This window comes from Lagenorhynchus albirostris, chromosome 10 (assembly GCF_949774975.1).
Source record: "Lagenorhynchus albirostris chromosome 10, mLagAlb1.1, whole genome shotgun sequence".
Lineage (NCBI taxonomy): Eukaryota > Metazoa > Chordata > Mammalia > Artiodactyla > Delphinidae > Lagenorhynchus > Lagenorhynchus albirostris.
In genome coordinates, this window is record NC_083104.1 from 34,885,051 (window position 1) to 34,909,949 (window position 24,899).

Genomic DNA, 24,899 nt, shown 5'->3' on the forward strand with positions numbered 1-24,899 from the left:
TGAAGTTGTATGGAATGCGTTCATTGAACCATGTATTCCTCACTGTGGACCATGGTCGAAAAAGTTTGAAATCCACTGACTTAGAAAAAATGCAGTTTTATGCCCAACAGGCCCCTGGGGGAGCAATCCTTGTAGTAGGAGATTAGGAGCAGCCTTTATGGGAAGCAGATGGCATCCTTCATATTGATGTTCACCAAACAATTTTCTGTTAAAGGGCTGGTAACCACAGGTCTCAGTAACCTATTTGGTAAGAAGAAAAACCATTGGCGACAGGTCAACAAATTTCTCTCCATCTTACAAACTGGAGAATGGCCATTTCAACTCTGCTCAGTGATTTACAAATAAACTGCTTCAACAATCAGACATGCTCCTGGGTACCTTCTGACTTAAAAGATAAAATGCCTGACTTGCTCCAAAGCCCCCATTTCTATTGCAGAGAAAATCTCCAGTCACGCCACGCACGCGGAGGAAGGCTGCACCAGTGCCAGCTTTAGGCTGGGTTCAGAGGCTGCACAGCCACCACGCTTGGTCCATGATGGAACAGACTTCACGCACAGTTATGGAAGCAAACCATGGTGGGAAGATGTGCACATTTCTTCCCAGGAGGAAAGAGAGAGAACGACTGGATCTCTTTAGGGGAAGCCAGCAGCCTTCCCAGAGGTGGCATATAATAGCATTTCTCAAAGCATGGTCCCTGGAGCACATTAGAATTACCTAAGACATCTGTTAGAATGCAGATTTCTGGGCCCTGGGTCAAGCTTACTGAGTCCAAATCTCCTGGGCTGGGTCCCTGGAATCATGCATCTTAGCCAGTTCCCCAGGTGATATTTCTACATGCTGAATTCTGACATCCTCTAGAGTCAGGGCTCAGTAGCCAGACAAGGGCAACAGGGTCAGCAGTGTAGACAGCCAGAATGGCCTCGGCCGAGGCACAGAGGCGTGACACAGCCTGATGTGTTTGGGACTGAGCAGTGTGCTGTCACTGAAGCATTCAGAGTGAGGATGGGAAAGATGGCCACAGCGGCAAAGGGATTTTCGTACCCAACACAGCTCTGCACGCCTCACTGAGAATTCAACGAGTGTCTGTTGAAGCAGGAAGGAAGGGAGTGAGGGAAGGGAGGAAGGAAGAAAACATTTTCAAGATATAGTCAAAAGCCAATGTGTTCTTGTAAGTCTGTTAGGACAGCTAAAGATTTTCCCAAACCATGATATTCTCCCCCAAAAAGAAGCTTTTGGTCCTTTGAAACTCTATTGTGGAAAAGGAGAAACTTGAGGCCTCGTGTTTTCAGATGGGATTATTAGTAATGAATAAACACTTGACTAATTGTTCTGTCTCCTACTCACTTCACTAATGTAGATCATGTTACTAGGGGGATGTTCCCCAACAACGCATTGGGACAAAATATTTTGGCTGTTAAAAAAGAGAGACGTTGGGGGAACGTTTTCTCTACGTGAAATTCAGGCTTAAATGCGATTTAATAGGAGGAAATGTTGCAAAGGCCTTTTTGCCTGGAGAGTAGAGAAGGTTTCCTGTGGAGTGCAGCAGGGGAGCTTTCAAAGGCGTGGGGCAGGGAGGAGGGGGACATGGGGCTAGAGGCTGCCTCCCTCTGTCCTGGGAGAAGCCTGCTCGGGGACTTGGAGCCTTCCTTCCCTCTGTGGCCTCAGTGCCCTGATCAACGCACAAGCCGGGGGCTGGGAGGGGAAACACCAATGCTCCATGCACGGCCCATTCCGGTGACCCCTGGGGCGTGCCATCAGACCCCGAGCACCCACCCCCAAGCTGGAAGGGCTGGTTCCCAAAATCTGCCCCAAATAAGAGATTTTCTCATTTCCTTCTAGGTGAGTCATCAGGCTCAGCAGGAAGGTAGAAGGTGGGCACCAGATTCCAGTGACTGTAGGACCACACAGCAAATTCCGGATATGATGAGACATGGAGGGCTCCACAGAGCAAAAATCACACAGGAAGCTTCACGGCCTCCATAGAATGACGTGCCAGGGAGGAGCCAGACTCTCCAAAACCTCAAAATGCCATACTCTGTCGGGTCTGATACTGGCAGGAGGGGAGGGGCTGGAGGTAAACATCTTTTGGCAAAACTGCCCCCCCATTAAATATAATTTAGTTCCCGCTTCCCAGCCAGCTGCTCCCCCTTATCTCAGAGGGGCTGTGCTTGGTGCAGGCTTTCAGCATATCCGTGGGCCAGGCAGGGGGAAGAGAAAGGACAATTGCACTTGCAGGATACAAATGCAAATCACCCAAACTTGCTTTAAGCCCTCTCACAAGTTTTCCTCCTGTGGGGAGGTGCTGGAAACAGCTGATGCAGGGTGCAGCTGGGATGCTGCCTAGGAATGGGTATCGCTGCTCCGTGTACGCTGCAGCAGACGAAGATGCAGCTCCCAAACCCCTGCAATGCACAGACTCAGAAACCCAGTCCCAGGGATGTACAAAATAAATAAACAAACAAGTGTACAATCAAAGGAAGCTGCACAGAGAAGGTGACATCATGCCCAGCAAACACCGTGCAGCATCTTGATGCCAGCAGGGCTTCCGAGAAGACCAGGTAATGACCCCATGTGAAGATGAAAGGGATAGAAATTAAAATTCACGTTTCTCCCTAATGTCACTGGGAACGTGGTGTTCGAGTGCTTCATGGAATTAGCTGCAGCAGCTTCCTAATTGCCTTTGCCGAGTTGCCGCCCCCAGATTGATGGTGGCGGCTGCAGAGGCCCCATCAGTCTCGCTTGGTGCTCCTCGCACACCCGCCCGGCACTGCGGTGCTCCCGCCACAGCTGCTCAGCTTGGCGCTGCGGAGGCGCTGGGACCCCTCTGCCAGGCTCGGAGACTTCGGAGTGGGGAGACTCGGCCATGTTTTCAGGGTGTTGATGAGATGGGCTGGGATGTTCCCCAAGGGCGAGGAGAGGGGTCATGGGCTGGGAGAAGCGAGGACCAGCTGGCTCGGATGTCTGGCAGTCCCTGCTGGCACCAAGCAGGTTATGGGCAAAGGACCCATCCGCAGGGCTTCAGAGCTGGACTGCTGAAGCTGGGAGGCGGCCCCGACTTTCTGCAGCATCTATACCTGATAATAGGGGCTCATAAACCCCAGCACTGGAGGGTAGAGGGGGAAAGGATTGTGAAGGACCTAGTTTTGGCCTGTGCACAAGAGTGTTATTTCCATCACCAGTGTGTGAACGCCAGGAAAAGGCTCCTTTCTTTATCCATACATTCATGCATTCCACAAACAGCCCTTGAAGCCCACCCAAAGGTAGCTCTGTGCTAGTGCCAAAGGAGGACCGTCTCCCATCAGAAAGAACAAGCTTGCCCTCAGGGAATTTCAGCTCTGGCTCACCTGCCTCCTTCTCCACACCCACCACCCCCAATGAAAGAGATAAGCGTCCTCAGGATATCACACTTCCCCAGAATGGCCTGGGCACGGACAGATCTGCCAGACTCATACCACGCAAAATAAAACTGACCCTGTGGATCCAAGGGCTATAGTCTTCAAGCTAGCTGTCAATCATGCAGAAAAACAAACTGTGGCTGCCCTGAGGGAAAAAAAAGAAAAGGAAGCACCAACAAATATCCAGGAAAGACAGACAAAGAGTGGGGATAACAAAAAACGAGGAGCTAAAATTTACTGGGCACTTTCCAGACATCCAGTTCTGTGCTAAGACTGTTACCACATATTGACAAAGCTAATCCTCACCATGACCCCATTTTACAGATAAGGAACCTGAGGCCCAGAAGTGAAATTAACTAGAGCCAAGCTGGATCTCAAAGTCAGATCTGTCTTGTACCAGGGTCCCAGAGCCCAAGCTGGCTCTTTCACACAATCATCCATTACCATGATGGGAAATACACAAAGGGAAATTTAGCCAAATTCAATGAGATTCTCAGAAAGGCTTCTTAAGAGTCAGACCTAATGAGGGGAGGCCTGGCTGACCCTCAAAGGAAATCAAAAAACAAGCAGCAACGTTTTATTATAATTAAAGGGAAAACTATAGAAACCTAGAGGGCATACAGGGCCCTCCCCCGCTCATTCCAGCTCTTGGTCCTTTTTAATTCTGTATTATGAAAGCAAATGACAATGCACTAAAAGCTAAGAATTCCATTGGGGAAAGGATTAAGGGCAGAGAAGTTTCCACCAACCAACCTGATAAGCCAACAGCAGGCTAAGATCAAAGCATGGGGAACATGCTGGTCCTGGGAATACCCAAATGTCCCTCCTCAGACCCCACCCCAGCCCAGGCAGCTGAACAGGATTCACAAGACCCAGGTTCCAAGCCTGCCTTTGTCACTTGGAGCTGGGTAGCCTTGGGCCAAGATATATTCTGTCTTTGTTTTGGCATCTCTAAAATAGAGATGATGACAGAATCAAACTGAGGATTGTTTGTGAGAAATTAAATGAAACAATGCAAATAAAGCACATGGCACAACATGCAAATAAAGTACCTGCATCATTATTACGATTACTTCCTAAGAAGACCTTGTGGGGCTCAGTGGTGGGCAGCTCTAGTGGAGGGCTGTAAATAAGACCTCCGGGTGGCCTGATATTCTCTCCCCCCCGTGCACAAACTACTGTCTTCAGCAGCCAACCTGCCCTGATATGTGGGAGAGCTCCTGGGGAATAATAATAACAACCACAAAAGCAGCAGCAGCCCACCTTTTCTAAACACTTCTTCTGAGCCACTTATTACCAAGCATTCTGTGTGCATCTTCTCATTTGCATCTCTTAACTCCACTCTAGAAGTTAGTACCATTGTGCCCATTTGACAGATAAGAACACTGAGGTTCAGCAACTGACTTGTCAGGGTCATGAGACTAGTCAGCAGTAGCACTGGATTCTACCCTGGAGAGGCCTGTCTCAGATCCAGACTCTTACCTCTACACAGTTCTTCCTTCCCAAGACCAACTGCCTCCCTTTAAAGTAAAATTTTAAAAACCAATAATCCTCTAATTTCTTTCTCAGTTTATGTATTTTTCATATCACTCATAGGGAATTTGTGATTTGTTTCATGAAAAAAAAACTGAAAATCTTGCTGTTTAAGTAGGAAATCTAGCTATAGTTCCAAAATTCTGAAACTCCTGTTCTGGGAAATGTGTATTGTTGGCTTTTTTCAAAGGACTAGTGAGCTGTCGGATTTCCCTGGTGGCGCAGTGGTTAAGAATCCACCTGCCAATGCAGGGGACACAGGTTCGAGCCCTGGTCTGGGAAGATCCCACGTGCCATGGAGCAACTAAGCCCATGCACTGCAACTACTGAGGCTGCGCTCTAGAGCACATGAGCCACAACTACTGAGCCCACGTGCCGCAACTACTGAAGCCCACAGGCCTAGAGCCCGCGCTCTTCAAAAAGAGAAGCCACTGCAATGAGAAGCCTGCGCACAGCAACGAAGACCCATTGCAGCCAAAAATAAATTTTAAAATAATAATAATAAGATTAGTAAGCTCTGAGCTCTTTCCTGGGAGGATTACATCTCACTTCAGGGTGACCAGATGACTCCTGATGTTCTGAAATACTGGAACTTGGCTACAGACCCTGGGATTTTAAAGTAGTTACAAGTTTTTAACAAAGGGAAACAGCCCGTGTATATCAACACACACACACACACACACACACACACACACACACACACACACACGCACACACACACACACACCTTTTACTGGTTGCCTGACAGTGAGCTTTCTGACAGGGGCCCAGGCCAAAACCGAGAAGAAAGAACGTTCAAACTTGAGCTTTACCATCCCAGAAGCCAAATGATCACCATTTATGTCAGTGGGGCAAAAAGCTATGCTCACTCAGCTGTTTGTACATGATGCAGCATATTTTGTTAATAGAAATTTCACTGATAATGGAAACTGGTAGGAGGCTAGGAGGAAAGCCATATGTTATGGCTCGTGGCCAAAGACTACCTACCTCCAGTGGATTTACTGCTTCCCCCACCTATTGCTCTTTTTATACTATTTTTCCGCCTCTGCCTCAACAAGGCACAATGGAAAAGGCATTTAGGATGGCACAGGTACAGAGAGCCAAACGCCTGCCTGGGATTTCTCTCACCTCGCTTTGCAAATTACAGTACAGCATGATAGCAAGAACAAAAGTGAATCCCACAACTGCCCCACCTGTACTGTACAAGGGACAGGATGGGAAGAATTAGGGAAAGAAAGCCAAAAAAAAAAAAAAAAAAAACCTTCGTGGGGACATAATAAATGTTTCTGTTTGCCATTGTACCCCTGTCTCATTAAATGTGTGTGACATATACTGCCTTAATCTTATGAACTCATTGTGGGAGCAAAGCGACAAAAATTCCAGGAGTTTCTCTTGCTCTTCATTAATAATGAAGCAGACACTATAAACAAGAGAGTAGCCAGAGAACTAAGGCTTTCTGTGTGCCACGTATTGTTCTGAACCACTTCATCTGTGTTCTCTCATTGAGCCCTCTCCAAAGCCCTATGACACAGGAGCTTTTATTATTAGTTCTATTCGGTACTAATGGAATGAGTAAACCACGCCCCAGGTAGGTAAAATTAGTGACTTGCAGAGTGGAATTCAACTTCAAAGCCCATGCTCTTTTTTTTTTTTTGCGTTACGCGGGCCTCTCACTGTTGTGGCCTCTCCCGTCGCGGACGCGCAGGCTCAGCGGCCATGGGCCACGGGCCCAGCCGCTCCGCGGCACGTGGGATCCTCCCGGACCGGGGCACGAACCCGCGTCCCCTGCATCGGCAGGCGGACTCTCAACCACTGCGCCACCAGGAAAGCCCCCCATGCTCTTTTTAAAAATCTCTTTTCAGCTGTGCATGGCTCACTGTAATAGAAATCTAGATCCTTCTAAAACAGACAGGCCCTTTCCTGGGAGCCAAGAGTTATGGAGGAGGAAATGCAGGGTCAAGTTTATAGCATGGAGAGGGTCTAGACTTGGGGGTATTCCAAGGGCCAATTATACCTTTGATTCCATTTTAATGCAAAACACTAAAGTCTCAAGAAAATGCATCAAACCATCAAGTGTAAAAGGCACACCCCCACGAGCCAAACTTAGGGACCTGAGGAAACAGATGAAGAGCAGGTTTGACTTCCGGAGGAAAATGTGAGGGGAAACGCTCCCTGCTTTTTGCAGATCATCTGAGTCCTCTTGTCTAAGACGAGATTGAATCCTGCTCGGGAGTTTCGCAAGGTTGTTCTCTTCCTTGGCAGCCCTGCCTTCCAGGCTGAGCAGAGGTATAAGGTACCTGACACCCACACCTCTCCACTGCCAGCCAGGGCTCCTCCAGACAACCTGCCCATTCTCCCTTAGGAACCATTCCTGTCCCATCGTGGCTCCAAGCCCCCTTGGAGCCGGGGGAAGTCCTTCCCTGCCTCATGGGGGCCCAACACCCACAAAGCCTTCGCTGCCAAGAGAACACCTCTTGAAACCCCACCTGAGGACAGCACACCTGGGGGAAAGAAACCAGAGAGGGCACTAGCACCCCACCCACCCAGCCCTTCTCATCCTGCTGAGGTCCTGACTGAAGCTGGTGCTCAGGTGGGAGCAGCTCACACAGGTGACTCACGCTGCAGAGAAAAGTCAAAGGCTTGAGGGTTAAAACACTCCAGTCTGAGTCCAGCCCTACCACGTGCAAGCGCACCACCTCCCTGAGCTGCAAGCCCCGCCTGTAGGAGGTAGATAACCTGGGCCATCTCCCAGTGCAACTAAGGACCACAGCAGATGCCTTGCGTTATCTACTTTAATATGAAGAATGTTTGGCTCATTAAACACTCCCCCCAAAAGCCCATTGCCTCCCTGTCCAGTCCCAATGAACAGTCTGTTCACCTGAGCTGGTTATGATCTTGGTGGATTTTGAGAAGCCACCAGTGCAGACCCTGTAGTTCCGTAAGAGTCCCAGGTACAAATGGTTCTTGGGTGACTTTCTGAACTATTTGGCCCAAGTAGAGCAACCAAAGCTTTCGCACATTGACTTTCATAACTGACGTCTCAGTGACTTTCACTGCTGACTCTATGGTTTATGCATAAACAATGGTTAAAAGTTATGCAACTACAATAGCGTCATCTCCCCCAGAGTCAGTACCAATGTTTACACAAAGAGGGGCACTCATTCAACATCTTTAAGGAGATCACAGAGGACCGCAGCTGCTCAAAGGCCAAAACACAACAACAGGCTGTGCCAAGGAAGCTCTGAAGAGGAGATGGGCGGAGCCAGCAGGAAGGGCCACGGAACCTAGGATGCCCTTCAGTGCCTCCCATGACTTGTTGGCCGATGGCAGTCCCCATGCGCTGCTGCACCTCCCTGCCACCTGACTGGGGGAAAGGACACCCTGCCAGTGAGGTGCCTCATCCCCTGTCTGGTCTCCAGCACCACTCCCCCAGGAAGCTGTTAGGAGAAATCTAGAGTCCTCCAAAGCTACCGGGAAGAATTCTCATGGAGGAAATACCTGGAGAGCACCAGGTGTCCGTGGCTGGCTTCTGAATGCGCTCCCACAGTGGGGGAGTCACTGGGCCCGCTGTGTCTCCTGAGGCTTCAGGCCTCACTCCAAGCACTGGGGACCCTCGGCCCTTCCTCAGCTGACACACCACCTGCACAGCAGGGTGAGCCAAGGAGGGGGTAACAGGAAGACCCTGAGGAGGCTCTTCAACCCCGATTCCTCATGTGGGCATCGCCCTGACTCTTACGGGAAGGGAGCTGACCTCGAGGAGAAGAGTGAAGGTCTAGGCAGAGGCTAGGTCCCCTGCAGCCCCTTCCTGCTCCGAAGTACCTGATTCCCCAGGCTCCTCCCTGTCAGGTGCCAGGTGGGACCACCTTCCTACCTGCCAGCATTCGGGCCCACTCCCCTGTTCACGCACTCACTCATTCATGTCTATGGAGCCAGCCCCACAGATGCTCAATGAAGGTTATCTTAAGAGCTTGTCTTTGTCTCACACCACCAATAATAACCTCCACAGTTCGATGGCAGGAAGCTTCTACATACCAGGTACTATGCTAAGTGCTCTGTGTATTTTATTTCATTTAACCTTCACCACAGCCTGTAAGGTAGAAGGCACAGGTCTCCTCTCACACTGGAGGGTGCAGTTTCAGAAGCGTCACACCACAGATCTGAGACTCAATGACAAGTCCATCTGACTCCAAACCCTGTCCTCTCAGCTGTCTTCCCAGGCTTTGATTGTTTCCGAAGTAATTCCCCAGACGTTATCTCATTTAATCCTCCCAAACACCCATGAGGTAGGGAGACACAGGTATTATTCACATTGTTTTCAAACTAGAACTGAGATGGAACAAGGTCACACAAAGATGAGGGACCAGGCAAGCAGACTCCAGAAGCCCAGGTCGGTCACCTGGGGGAGGCTGCTTAACTTCTGTAATCCTCAACTTCTAAATCTGAAAAATGGGGTGAATGGTAGTTCCTGACTCATCAGGTGGTAGAGAGAATTCAGTGGGATGACATATGTAAAGTACTTATCATGGTACCTGGAACGCGGGTACACCAGAGTGAATGCTACATGTTTTTACTATTAGATTAGACCATTTGCCCAAGGCCACTCAGGAAATGCCTACAGAAAAGATAAGAAGACAAACACCAGGGCTCCTAGGCTCCTAGGCCAGTGACCTTTTTCTTTGCTTTAACAACACTGCATCTCCCAAGATGTGTCTCTAAAAATGTTCCAAGCTCTGCAGCTATTATGATGATGAAGAAAGATGGGCAAAGGATGCCTCCCCAACTGACTGTGGCCAGAACATTGAAATAAAATGAGAGAGAGCAATTATACTCCAATAAAGATGTTATAAAAATAAAAATAAAATAAAAAATAAAATGAGAGGATGAGCTACCCAGCAGGGAAAAGAGAAAGCCGAAATGAGCACGGCCCATCCTTCAAGGGACTTCACCCAGGCCCAATGGGCCCCGTGCTCCCTGTGACGCTCTGCTATCATCCTCTTGAAATTCCTCATAATTTTTTAACAAAGGGTCCCCGTTTTGCTTTCGCACTGGGCCCCACAAATTATGTAGCTGCTCCTGGTCTCAGCAGACCCTCCGCTGCAGCTGCCTATAAAATCTCAGAAGCTGGACAAACCGAGCTTGGTGGACTGGGTCATTCGGTTCTGTCCCAGCACCCTGGTTCACTGCCTTAAGCCACTCTCACTAGCAGCACGAGCGGACAAGAACAATCTTCCCCATTAGCAGGCGGCACCTGATGCATTCTGTGATGAGCAGCATTCATTTCTACTGGCATACGCACACACGCACAAACTTAATAAGTATAATGGTAATGACATGTGCAAGCCCAAAATACCGACTGGCAGTTGCTTCACCTCAAATGGATAACCAGAGGTCTGGTCTGTGAACCCACAGCCACTTGCAGCTCTGCCCAACTTGTCTGTCCAGATCGTTTACATGGATAACAGCTCTTTTAACCTTGGGAGAGTACTGTTTTCCAATATCGGGTGCCAAGATAAATACTTGGCAGTGCATAAACTGACGAAAGAGCCATCTATTTCTTGTCAAGAGATAATGCTCTCCTTCCCAATATGGCCTTGAAATGCCCATTAATAGTTTGACTATTGAGTTATTTATTTCCATCATCTTGATTTGGGGTAACCGGGAAGCTCTGCAACATATAACTGTAATACACCTTATAAATGTAATGCCTTATTCAAACAGCCTTGGAATGAGCACACAATGAGTGTTGTTCAAAGCAAATGGAAATTAAAATGTTTACCATTTATTGAAGACATCCTGGACCCTTTTCAAAGTTGTGCCTGTAAAATAACTTCCTTCTGAAAAGCAGACATGCTGGCTATGCAAAGAGAAATCTCCTAAAACACATCAGCTGTACAGATGCCTCATCTGCTGAGGGTGAGCTGTGGTCCAGGCTGGACTGTGTCAGAGAGGGGTCTCTGAGGCTGACTTTGCACTTCAGGAACGATCACCTCAGTTTGCTGGCCAGTAAATACTCAGGGAAATCAAGCATCTTCCTCTTCCTCTGCATCATCTTCTTCTCATGAAGGAGAAGCTCACTTCTGTTTAATGGACCAAAGAGGGCTGATGAAGATTCTATCGATGTTGCCAGGAGCCTGACATGAGGAACTTTTCCTCTTGTTCCATGATACACAAAAGCATCACTGCAGCCACTGAAGATGAAGCATAGGCCATTATGTCTCTTGTATAAAAATTACATTAAAAGAGGAGTCAGGGTCGGGGGAGGGAGAATCTCATATACTAATTCATAGGCTGGCATTTATAACATCTATTGCCTTTTTTCTCAGTCTCAGCCACAGCAAACCTCTAGGTCCAATCTGAGTGTCCCAGGGAACACGCAATCTGCGAAAAGTCTCTGTCTAGAAGACACTGTGGGTCTCAACAAGCGCTGTGACTGCAAAAGACGGGGGGACCCCCAATATAAATGCCACTCACTTCCGACAGAGGATGTGTATTTGGATAAAGAAAAAGCTTATTTGTTGGTAATCTGTAATGACAGATCTGGATTAATGACAGACCAGAAACAAAGGATCCTTGTGAGAATGTACACCTCTTTCGATAAGCCCAATATACCAAGTCATTTATTGCTCCACGTACGTGGGAGCACTAAACACCTAGGCGAGGATTGATCAAAGACTGAAAAGCCTAAAACCCCAAACCTGACTTCCACAAATATGTGATCCAAACTGCAGGACAATGGGACATCCTGCAGGGCCACAGGTACTTGGGGTAATGGTTTCACATTTCTTTCACTTTTGTTCATCATGATACACGGCTATGTCTTCATCACAACTAGAAACGTTATTTGTGCTTGCCCTTGCCTGACAAACTTTATAGTTATTAGGTGGTTTGGTACTCATGTGTTTGCCTAAATGCACACTGGTATTAGAATAAATAAGATAAAATAAAATAAAACCCGCCTGAGATCACCTGAGTAATTGATCAAAATTAATAACCACATTGGAATTAAAAGTCTGAAATTTGCCTCCAACAAGAAAACCATGCCTATGTTTTCATTTCCCGTAATTTTGACTAGCATCTGTAAATCGGAGCAACTCAGGCTGCAGCAGTTCCTAATGAGAGAAAAAGCAAAGCAGAAATATTTCTGTCAGAAAAGAAACTTTGAGAAAAAGAAGGAAAGAAAAAAATGAACAAAAGAGGCTCAGACAAACACTTAGCAAAGCCATACAAAAAGAACTTTATCTGGTCCTCAAGTGACCAAGCGTGAGTGTACAAATACAATAAGATATATGTGTGGGTAAGATGCGCGAAATGAATTCTAACTGGTTTATCCTGCTCTGCGGATGTCCTGGTGACTGGGCTAATGAGACCAATAAACTGCCCTGAAAGACTGAAAACTGTCATTTCCGAGATTTCAAGACTTTGAAAAATAATCTGCCAGGGAAAAGTACAGTAATTGAAGTGGTGCTGTGAATTAAAACACTGGCATCACAGGTTGAATGCACTAATCTCATGGGATGACAAATAACCGTGTTTATTCAACAAAAATGTTCAGCCTGGTAGCGCCTCCCCAATAAAAGCAATCCATAGAGTGCCAGGCTTCCTACAGGCAGCACAGCACTGCTACCCAATTCCTGATAAATGAATACTCCTATTTAATTATTTAAAAGACCATCAATTTCCACATTGATCAAAAGTCATAATTATCAAAATGGCTTAAAAGAAGCAACCTTTTACTTTGCTGACTCTGTCCTGTGGAAAGAGACATCACATTCACGTATTAAAGCCGCTCTCTCTCAATATATAGGTGATAACGCAAAAACCTGGTTATGCACTCCAAGGAGAGCACGCTTGATAAGTGCTGCATGAGGCATCCGAAGTAAATGTCAATTCTTTTCTAGCATTAATGGCAGAGACACACAGTACCTGTATTTCCGCTGTGTATTTATCATCACGATTCTGTTAAATATAATTGGAACTCTCCATTCCCATGAACATGCGTTCCCTGAATGCAGAACTAAACAGAATGACAAACCCAGCTCCTACCAAATTCTCCCTAAGAAGGATGAAATGAGAATCATGCCAGTTTAATACCTTTTATTGTGAATGTTAGGGGTGTGGAGCCCATGAGTTTAACAGCCTAGGTTACTGGACCTACTAGAATGCTTCTCACTGAATCCCAAAATAGAGAGGTAATGAAACTATGCCTCCCCAAAAGAAGCCACACAAAGCGCATTCTTTGGGGAAAATGAAGCAAGATAGAGGCAGCTGAATACTGGCATGAACATGTCAAATAGGAAAGTTAATTAAAAGTTGAAGTGAATGGAAACCGCTGCAGTATCTCCCAGCTAAGAAGGCAGGACACAGGCACACAGCCACACTCCAGTGCTTTGCTTTCAGGGGCCCGCTGTCCTATAACAACTAAAGCCTCTCAAGATTGACTCCAACTCCCATACACGAGTCCTACGTTTTTCCATTCTGTACTGGAAACACAAAACTTTGCCAAAATGTGGACTACAGCATTTTATACGATCAAAAATATCCTCTTTATAAGGAACAAACAGATTGCTATTCCTGTGCTCAGCAAAGAAAAAAACAGAAAAAATAGGAAAAGTCTGGCAGTGGGTACCAAATATATTATCATAAGCTAAAGTAATGAAAGCCACAGTATTAAACAAAGAAACAACTGATGAAATCTCCTTTCTAAAGCCATGGCAGTGAGGTACATTGTTAAATAGCTATATTTACATTGAGGAAATCAGTGATAATACTGCTACCTCGAATTATATTACCTAATAAAAACCTGTTACCAAAATGGCAGTTTTCCCAGTCTCCAAACACTTTAAAATTGGTGGCCAATTACTATTTAACTTACATTCACAATTACTATTTTGTAAAGTTTTTGCCTTAGTGCAAAAATTACTAAACTCCCATTCTAAAAGTGAACACCCTGCATCAATTCACAACATAAAGTGTCAATTAGAAAAACTACATAGAGTACATAAACTTGTACAGTGGTATACAATATACCTTACTTAACTGAAAATCAAGTTTAAATGTCCAGGCCTTAAAAGTATGATTACAGACTCTTACGCAACACCTTTGGGTCCCCTTACTACAGTGTTAATGCATTTATCAACCAAGTTTTCTAACTCATCTCGAGAGTATCTTAATTGTCAAGGATGCAGTGATGTGATGGAAGGGTGCACAGAGCTTTGACGCAGGAGTAATTCCTCATGCAAATGGACAGAAACTTGAAAATAAGCAAGAGAAAGGCAACTGTCTCCTTGCTTTTCCAAATGATGTTATGCCTCCCCCGACTCTGAGCACCTCACATCCTTTCTCATTCATACTCTGAGTTCTCGAAATCAATTTTCTTTGCTGATTATAAAAATACAATCATATTTGGGGGCAATGGGCCAAGACAGCCAAAAGGTACCTCCCCAAGTTGTCTAACATGCCCTGCCCCATCATTCATGGAAGTCCCTGCCTAGCAAGCCAAAGTGGTGGGTATCGCAGGACTCCATGGCCAGTGACTGCAATCCAAATGCAAGAGCAAATAAATGCCCACCCCAGAACCTAACGCCCACCAACACCTCACCTTCCCCATGCATCAGATTACAAAATGCCAGGCAACAGCAAGAAATGACAACAAAGCCACAAACAGCTGGAAATAATTACCCAATTGTCAAGCTGCAAACATGACAAAAGCAAAGCGCCGCTTGTGAATACAGTATCAGAAAGGATGCTGATAAGGTAAGAGAAGCATTTTAGCTTTTTCCAATTTGCTATTATAGAGTAGCCAATAATATGGTTGATGGGATTTTGTGCAGTGTGTGTGTGTGTGTGTGTGTGTGTGTGTGTGTTGTGTGTTAACTTCAGAGAGAAGGAAAAAATATATTTCACGTGCTCCTACAAAATGTGAGATACGAGATATGTAAGCACAGCCCCCCCACAAAAAAAAGTTCACAGGCTCTGAAGAGTTACTTTCAGAGTTGTTACAACTAAACTACAACGTGCAGATGAAAAATATTTCTTTAAAGTTATACAAAATGTTCTCTTCTTTAAAAGCATAAGCAAAATACACAGGCAATGCAATAGGCCAGAACTCTTCACATAAAACATCTGACACGCAGGCAAAATGCCAAAGCTGAGTACAGACTGGTCCAGATTAAAAGAACACTAGCAAAAAAGGCAACTCCTATAAACTGAGAGGCAGGTCACAGGTATGTAAATTATCACTGACCATAAAGGCACATCATAACCTCAAGTTTTTATCAACTGCCTATAATTCAATGAATTCTGTCCCCAAATAACAGAGTTGTGATAACAGTCTTTCCATGGTTTCAGAGAATATGGCTACTGGCAATTTTTAAGCCAGGCTAACCTCTGTCATTCCATTGTGGGCTCATGCTTCATTACGATATTTGGATTTCATGTGACAAACTGTTTCATATAATGTCCCCAAAAACTCTACTCTCTAAAGCAGAATGCCATAAATAAAATACGTACTTGGTTACCAGGCAGCACGCATGACACATATGTTACATTGGCCCAAAAAGCACATTTTAAAATACTTAAAAGTTAACTTAACAATTTAAGCTTTTTGTATCAGAGAATTATCCCCTAAAGGCCAATTTTATTTTCTATCTTTGAGAGAATTACTGGATTAATCCTGTTGATTTGTTAACTTGAAATTCTTTTAACCCCTCTAATCTCTCCTCCCCGGCCCATTTTTTCCCCTTTTTTCTTGGAGGGGAGGGCGAAAGACCATATATCTCACAATGTAATTTTAAGCATAATGCTGCCTGTTTGAATTAAAATTGATGCAGGTTCTGATAAAAGCCTAATAATCAATTCTGCATTCTCATTACTCTCCAGAATATATGGATGCAGACCAATTTCTTAAGTTTGTAGACTACTCTCATAGGTTATTACCCAGCAGTGCAGCTGAGTGGAAAGATAACCACATTCATTCTCCTTATCTGTAATGATGTAATGCATCCCAGCCCTGAGTCTAGATGATTGGGGAATAATGGGATCGTACAACTGCGGGGATGACAAACAATAGTGCAGCATCTTTCTCTGATATACTGAAGCCCAGCCTCCAACGCAGGCAAGGTGAAAGACATCATAACAGGCACTGATTCTGCCCCTTGGATGAAGTTAGCGTTTTTTGGCCAGAGGAGCATCTGCTCTCACACTGAAACAGCAATACCGACACTGAGAGGAGAGCCATGCAAAAACACTCAGTTTCCGAGCCCCAGCCAGGACAGTGCCAGTGAGTATCCTCCTTTTCTTTGTGTTTAGAATCAAGTGTCATCTAAAAATAACCGGTTGGTAGGGAGAAGTCACTGCACAGTACATTGCCAAGAAACGGAGGATCAGAGACACCTCTGATAACTGATGCTGCTCGGGGTTCACGTTTGTTTGGAAAACTAAATCTGCCTCCATTTTCTGTGCTGGAAAAATCATCGCTTCCTGCCACCACAGAAACCTTACCTTCTGCAGAAGCTGGGAGCCGGAGTACTTAGCTGCAATAGATTTTATCTCTCCCCCAAAAGCAGAGGCCCAGAGCTTCACCCTACAGGGAGAAAGGGCACAGGAACAAATGTAACACCGTGTCACAGTCAACACGCACGCATACGCACACACGGGGCTGTGGCTGAAGGAGCCAGGCGGTATAACATTGGAGAAAAAAAAAAAAAAGACAGAAAAAGCGCCTTGGTAGAAACTGCCAGCACCAAACTGCAGAGCGCAGCGCGGGAGGGGGCCCGAGGGGGTCACACAGTTCAAAATGCGCAAAGTGTCCCAGGCTCTCCGAAAGACGACTGAATGTTATTTGAATAACTGCCTGAGAACTTGACCACCCAAACTGAGCATCACCTGGCAAAGATCAGTCGAAAGAAATCCACCCATCCCCCCCTCCCCAAAAAGAAGTGAGATGGCAAGATAGCAAAGAAGGGGTAAATAAACGGCCCATGGAAGTTGCACGCGGTAAACAGGCTTCAAAGTTGGTGCTGTCGCCGGCGGTGAGCCTCTCCAGGTCTCCCTCGCAGCCCGGGGAGGGGGAGAGGGGATCCCACCCCAGTCTCGCCGCCCCACGCGGGTCCCCGCCGGCAGGTGCTAGAGGCGAGGCCGACGCCCGCGGCAGGTCCTGCTGGCCGCACCTGCAGGAGCCCAAACTTGGGCACAGCGAGTCGCGGGCGGCAGGGTACCCTCCCCGGGCGGCACAGGACCTGGCACTTACACTGAGAGCGGGATCTGCTGCTCCGAGCGCACCACGTCCCCCAGCGTGGCAAAGAGAAGCGCGGCGGTCAGGAGTGCCGAGGCCCCCCGGGACGCGCGCCGCTGCGAGCCCGGCCCGGCCATGCTAGGCTCCTTCCGACGCGCCGGCGGCGGCGACGAGAGCGGCAGCGGGTAGCTGCGCCGAGCGGGCGGTGGGCGAGCGCGCTGCGCTGACTGCTCCACGCCGCCCCGCCTGCCTCTCGCGCGCCGGGCGCACTCGGGGAGCAGAAAAAGAAGCGGGGCGGGGAGGGCGGAGAGGAGGAGGGAGGGGAGAGAGGTGGAGAGGGAGGCAGGCGGGGGAGGAAGCAGGGAGACACGCCTCTCGCAGCGGCGGCCGCCCGGCCCCGCCTCGGCGGCTCTAGGAGTCCGGCCGGCCGCGGCGGGAGGGCGGGGGGCGCCGCGCGGGCGGGGACTTGCAAACTCCAGTGTCCTTGGACGCGGCTGAGAGCGCCCTGCCCCGCCCGGCCCACTGCGGCCGCCGAGTTCTTTACAACTCCGCAGTCCGCCGCCGCGGACGCCACTCTCGGGCTGGACCCGGGCCGGACCCCGCAACCCCCAGCCCAGAGCTGGTTGGGGGGCGGGGCGCAGGCGGGAGGCTAGGGCCCGGCCGGGTAACAGGCGGCGGCGGGTCGGGTCCTGAGGAGCACAGAGGTGGCGCGACCCCCGTCCCCGCCGCGCAGTTTCCCGGAGGGCAAGGGGTGCAGGGAAGAGGCCAAAGTCTGAGGAAGGGGCCGGGGCTCGCGGCGGCGGACTGGGTCGGGCAAGGCTGAGTGCGGTGGGGATGAGAGCGGGGCTCGGCTGCGTGGCCGCCCGCGGCTGCTCCTCCGGCCGCAGCGCCGATCAGGGAAGGCGCGGAGGGCGGCGCTGCCGGCGCGGCGCTGGCACACGAGCGCGGGGCTCCCGGTTTCGGGCCGCAGCGGGGCCTCCCTGGCGCGCCTGAACCCGGGCCGGGCTTCCGAGCACCTCGCGCTCTGACCCGCTGGGGCCCGGGGTCCGCGCGACTGCGGCGAGTTGGGGGGTCGGGAGGGGAAGCACTGCTTCTCCAAGTCTATCCTGACTGGCGGACTCCCTGGATTTCGGGAGTAAGAGAGTCCTCTGAGGCTCGGGGGCTCACCCGCTCCCCACTCGGACCCCCACCCGCTGGGCAGGAGACGCGGTCGAGCGGCTAGCCTAGGCGGGGGCGAGGAGGAAGGAAGTCGGAGAAGCCCTGGGCGTCCGGGGAACCAGGCTTCCCTGCAGCCTCTCTCGCCGCCGTCCTCAGCTCGGGACCCGGCTTCGGAGCCCCGGCCTCTGCGAGAGGGAGGTCTGGGTGTGACTGGGAACTTTGTGGGGCCCTCGCGCCGACCGGCAGTAAAGACCGACACGGGCAAGGCTGAGTCATCCTTGACCCACCGAGCGCAACTCGACTGACCCCCGGAAGCCGCGCGCTCCTGATGCTGCGGGGTCTCCCGGGGCATCCGCCGCCTGGGTTCGCCTGGTTTGTATGACTCCCCTACAAGGGCTTTGGGACCTTCCCCGTCACCTGCCTCAACGCCCTCAGCTTTCAGGGGAGAGAGCAAGGGTGGGCTCCAGTTTCCTTCTGGTGCTTCCGGGCGAGAATCTAGGCCGGCTCTCCTGCCCAGCATCCCTGCAAAAAGTTACCCCAGCACATGTGGGGCTGGATCTCAGAGTTGACTGAACTGGGAGAAGGACCGCCCAGGTGCCCTTGGTGTTTTTGCTGAGTGCGGGGAGAGCCCGGGCTTCAGTGGGCGGGTCGTGTTCCCACCTCGGGGCGCAGCTCTGGGAACAGGCCCCGCCCAGGAAGCGCCAGGTGCTTCCCGCCCACGGGCAGCATCTACAATCTCCATGGATGACTAACCGGTTATAATGAATTCTCCGCTTCTGTGCACACCTTCCGTCTATGGAAGTGTGCTAGCACTTCCAAACGGAGACAAGCGCGGCCTGACCCCAGGGCAAAGGGTCCGGATGGCTTTGCTGCTCAAATTGGGGGCTGGGAGGAAAATAATTCTCCCGTCAGACCCCAGGAGCCTTCTTTCTAAATGAATAAGTGTGAGTGAGTGAAAGCATACTAGTCCTTATTTATAAGCCTACAGTCCACTACCAATGTAGTATCTATATGATAATGGCCTTCATGCATTCCCTCATTCATCCAGTGAATAACTGTCGAGCATCTCTGTGACAGGACCGTAGGGTGTGCCGGAGACCCACTGGTGAACAAATCAGACACCTGCCCTCAAGGAGTTTATACACTATTAAGGGAGACAGGCTTTACTCCAAAAGCCATAATGATAAGTGCATAATTATAAACTTTGACAAAAGGTCAACTATAGTATGCACGAAGAAAAAGTACCTGTAATGTCCATATTATTGTTATGACTTAACTGATGAGAAAATTGAGGCACAGCAAAATCATACAGCTTAGTCATATATAAACAACCACTTGACTGCTGGACTATATTGAGAGCCACTTGGGCATCAAGGTCATGACGACATTTTATGACAAAGTCATTATTCTCTGCCAGCCTTATGCAGGTGAACATCACAGGCATTTGGGGGCAACTGGAGAGGAACCGGGAGAGGAGCCCTGGCGCAGGAAATCACAACCCCAGAGAATCACAGCACCCGGAGCATTTGTAACTTATACATGGACCATCTTAAAGAGAGCATATGCACAACACATTTAAGAAAGATCCCACTAAATACTTCCTACTTCTCTCAAAAATAAAAAATATTTAAACTATCTGATATTAATAAAATCAGAGCTCAAAGTGTCACAGATTTGAAGTCCTATCAGCTACTAACTCTATCATCCTTTCCAGAATCACAAAAATCAGTGCTGAAAGGGATCTCTCAGCCTTCTAGTGCCATACTCTTATTTAACAGAAGGGGCTCAGAAAGGTTTAGCCAGTTGTCCGAAGACACCCAACCACTTAAAGGAGGGTCTCCAAACCAAAGCAGGGGGTTCGTTCAGCCACATCAGGACAAGGGACCAAGAAAGCCTTCGATTTGCCAAGTGCAGCCCCAGGCATCTGGTCCTACTTGCCATTTTCACCCAAAAGCCTATATTTCAACACCCAACTCTCAATGAAGCATTGAATCCAGCCAATGAACATTTCATTGGCAGACCTACAGCCTCTGTCCCATCAGCTGAGGATACTGCACTTGTTCTGCCACAACAAAGAGAGGCTGGAGGGGTTTGAGCAGAAGTGAAACATGATGAAACAGAGGTGAGTGTTTTAGAAATGCTCACCTGGTCCTGGTCTAAGTAATGGGTTCTAGAGGAGACCCCAAAGCAGCCATTCTCAGAGCAGGAGAGGGCATTGCCCCTGGCGGCATAATGAATCACTGGGACTTCTCTATTTGTCACAATGACTTGGAATCCTACTGGCATTTCATGGATGGGAGCAGGACAGTCCCACACAAAGAAGAATCATCCTGTGTCCCACTGGACTTTCAAAGGACCCACTGGACATTCAGATAGGAGAAAAATCTGCTAATAATCACCTGAATCTAGAACTTAAACCCATTTTATATATAAGTACAAAGGAGTTTTTGCAAGGTTTTAATAAACACTGAATTTTCCAGGAATGCAACTGCAGTGTAATAAAGAGAAAGTTGTCTTCTGTTTTGTTCAGAACCTTACCAAAAAGGTTTTGTTTGCTTGTGTTTTTGGTGTTTTACCATTTTGGAAAATCACTTCTCCAACTACAGCTGTGCTCATGGATCCTGAGTCACCAATAGAGCACCTCTGTATCAGTCTGCATTTGGGGGTGTGGCATTCCTATTTAGTCTGCTTACAGGCACAAGTACACAAGCACTTCACATAGTGAAATGCTTCTTATTTTATTATAAATTACTTTTATTTATCTTTGATATTACCAGATGAAGCATCATATTGATTTTTTGGTTTTAATTCTGACTTTAAGTAGGTTATATTGTCTCAGAATTTCATATCAGAATGGTAATGGGGGTGTGTGTGAAGATCTATTGCTCTATATTAGAAACACCATTGAAAGGCTGTGATGTTGCTGGTGGAGATACAAAATGGTTCACCCTGAAGGAGCAAAATGACAAATGCTTTAACTTTTGACCCAGCAATCCCTTTTCTGGAAATTTATCTTACAGTTGCTAAATGATATACATGTGCAGTTATTCATTACCGCATTATCTCTAAGAGCAGAAGACTGGAAGCAACCCAACTGACTATCAGTACCTAATTGGTTAAAGAAACTGGTGCATCCACGCAGTGGAATATTATGCAGCTATTTAAAAAATGAGGATGCTTTCTATATATGGATGTGAAAAGATCTCTAAAGGGACTTCCCTGGTGGCACAGTGTAAGAATCCGCCTGCCAATGCAGAGGACACGGGTTTGATCCCTGCTCCAGGAAGATCCCACATGCCGCGGAGCAACCAACCCCGTGTGCCACAACAACTGAGCCACTGCTCTAAAGCCCGCGCGCCTAAAGCCCGTGCTCCACAACAAGAGAAGCCACTGCAGTGAGAAGCCCATGCACCGTAATGAAGAGTAGCCCCCGCTTACCACAACTAGAGAAAGCCCGCGCACAGCAAGGAAGACCCAACGCAGCCAAAAATGAAATTAATTAATTAAAATAAAATAAAAAATATCTCTAGAGTATACTTTTAAAAAAATTTTAAAGCATGGTACATAGCAGGATATATGGCATGTTACCTTTTTTTTATTATTAATTAATTTTTGGCTGCACTGGGTCTTCATTGCTGCACACGGGCTTTCTCTAGTTGCAGTGAGCGGGGTCTACTCTGCGTTGCAGTGCACCGGCTTCTCATTGCAGTGGCTTCTCTTGTTATGGAGCACGGGCTCTAGGCGCACAGGCTTCAGTAGTTGTGGCACCTGGGCTCAGTAGTTGTGGTGCACGGGCTTAGTTGCTCCACAGCATGTGGGATCTTCCCGGACCAGGGATAGAACCTGTGTCCCCTGCACTGGCAGGCGGATTCTTAACCACTGCGCCACCAGGGAAGCCCCACATTGCCTTTCTGTAAGAAAGGGGGAAAATAAGATTACATATTTTTATTTGCTTAAGAAAACAATGGAAGATACACAGGAAACTACTAATAGTTACTCCCTGTTGGGAGATTAGGAGGAACAGAGTAGATGGGGATGGGATTCAGAGTGACACTTCACAATATCTATCATTTTAAATCATTTTGATTTTTGAGCCTTGTTAACCTATTACTTATTCAAAACAATAAGAAGATAAATGTTCATAGCTCTTGGAACAGTTCAGACACTGGGGCCAGAGCTGGAGTGAAAGGAGTGGTCATTAGGATGAAATGTGCGAGACACTTAGAGACCTTGATTCCCTACAGAGGTGGTTCTCAAGCCCTCAGAGGTTCTGATTCAGTAGGTCCAAGTTGTGTCAGGAGATGGAGGGGCATCTGTGTTTCTAATAAGCCCCTCAGAGGATTCTGATGCTGGTGGCCATGAACCACTGTTGGCAAGCATGCGGTTTCTTTTACATGAAATGTAGTGTAAAGCCGAGTGGCATTATGGACTTTGGGTTCAAACAAACCTACATTCAAGTCATGGCTCACCCTCACATCAGCCATGAGAATTGGGCAAGTTACCCAACCTTTCTGAGCCACACTTTTTCAACCACAAAAGATGGATAACAACAGCACCAAAGAGCAGATATCACACAGACATAAAGAGGGTGCAATGGGACGATGCAGCTAATAATTCGACAAATGTTCATTACTGCTTCCATTCTGCAAATACAGCAAGATTTCCACACCTGGGCTATTGCCCTGGCTCACTCTGCCTTGGAGTGCCAAAGCTTCCTGCTTCACCATCACCATGCACACACATACACACACACGCACAGAACCCACCTCTGCATCCCCACCACACTGCCCAGCCCACACTGCTCTGCACCATCCTCCATAAAGACATCCCTTCCCTTCGCCCCTCTCAAATACATTCCTTTTTCTTCCTATGGTAGCTAGAGCCATCTTTTCAAAGACAAAAATCAGACCATAGTCATTCCCCTCCTCAAAATCCTCCAGTGGGTTTCTGTTTCCAATTAAAATACAGGCTCCTAACCAAGGCACCCAAGGCCCTTGACTCCCGCCCCCCGCCCCGCCGCAGCCTCACTTCCATCTCTCTCCCCTTTGTTCACTGTGCTCCAGCCAGTCTCCTTGGAGTTCCCAGCAAACGCTGAGCTCCTTCCCACATTTAGGCCTTTGCATATGCTGTGCCCGCTGCCTGGATGACTGTTTCTCACTGTATTCAGGTCCCTGCTCAAATGTTTCCTTCGTGGGGAGAACTTCCCTGACCCACCCCCAAACCCCAGTAAAGGAGAAACACACACCCATCCACACACATACCCCCATACTCACACACTCATACACCTCCGTGCTCTTACCTTGCTTCAGTTTTCTTCCTAGCAGTTATCACTACTGATAGAGTGATTTACTTGTTTATACCATGTCTTCCCCATTGGATGGGATGTGCCCATCTTCATCACTGAGACGATAATGACTTCAGCAAGGCCTTTGATATTAGCGGGGGCTCGATAAACATCAACTAAATGGCTAGAACAGGTGTCAGCTTGAAATTCCTTTCTCCCAAGTTCCTGCCTGTTTCCGTCTTCCTCAGGCTCTAGCATCCATCTCACACAAGACAGAGCCTTTTAAAAAGCACTAGATTTGCCAAGAAGGAGAGAGTCAGGGAAACTGTTCTTCTGGGGAGAAATGCTCAGTCACATCTCTGTGGGAGGATGCTGGTTGAAAGAAGAAAAGAAAGAGAGACAAAGAAGACTTCTAAAAAGTTTAAAAACACGATGAGAATGGCTCACTGAATGCTGGGGTTTTTTTTGGCTACATTGGGTCTTTATTGCTGCATGTGGACTTTCTCTAGTTGCGGTGAGCAGGGGCTACTCTTCGTTCTGGTGTGTGGGCTTCTCATTGCGGTGGCTTCTCTTGTTGCGGAGCACGGACTCTAGGCACTTGGGCTCTAGAGCGCAGGCTCAGTGGTTGTGGCACACGGGCTTAGTTGCTCCGCAGCATGTGGGATCTTCCAGGACCAGGGCTCGAACCCACATCCCCTGCATTGGCAGGTGGATTCTTAACCACTGCGCCACCAGGGAAGCCCTGAATGCTGTTTTTTTAAGGTATCAGAGGAAAGAAATTTACTTGTCATCTTCAGAATTCTATTTATTGTACAATGGTGACATTATTTCTAGGCCCGCAGTGGTGTTCAGGGTGCAGACTTGTGCCAAGGAGACCACTGTGAACCAGAAGTGTTCCACTCTTAGAAGATATATTCTGGTCTTTGGAGATGTCTGAAATGCAGCCCTTGGAAAAGATAGCCCTGAAGACAGTGTCAGGTTCACTGTGCCCAACCTCCTTGCATGGAGCAGGCATTAATGCAGCTTCAGCTGAATTGCACCAAACTAGATGACCCTTTCAAACATTTCTGAATCTTCCACTGGACTGAAAAGAGCTCTTGAATTCCCAACACAGGAAAAGGCAATGGGTGGGCATGTGGGTACTTTGTGCTAGATGTGTCCCCTCTATCTAAGAGCTGTCCCCAACTCTGAGAAGGTTGTCCTTGGTGAGTGGCACAGGCCTATCCCAGAAGAGGGAACCGGAAGAACAAGCTGACCATGGAGCAGCTCATCCAAGCCTAGAGATGTGCTGGCGCAC

The 24,899-nt window shown here is 48.1% G+C and overlaps 1 protein-coding gene across 1 annotated transcript in view; it reads right to left on the reverse strand.

Moving 5' to 3' along the window:
* The window catches only part of CACNA2D3 (calcium voltage-gated channel auxiliary subunit alpha2delta 3), a 788,855-nt gene extending 771,459 nt beyond the window's left edge, over positions 1–17,396 (reverse strand). Inside the window, exons 1-2 of the mRNA XM_060164015.1 lie at positions 17,176–17,396; positions 16,428–16,509 (exon numbers count right to left, since the gene is read on the reverse strand). Coding sequence (XP_060019998.1) covers positions 16,428–16,509; positions 17,176–17,297 — 204 coding nt within the window. The 5' untranslated portion in view covers positions 17,298–17,396. The remainder of the gene's footprint in view (positions 1–16,427; positions 16,510–17,175) is intronic.
* Positions 17,397–24,899: the final 7,503 nt, after the last annotated feature.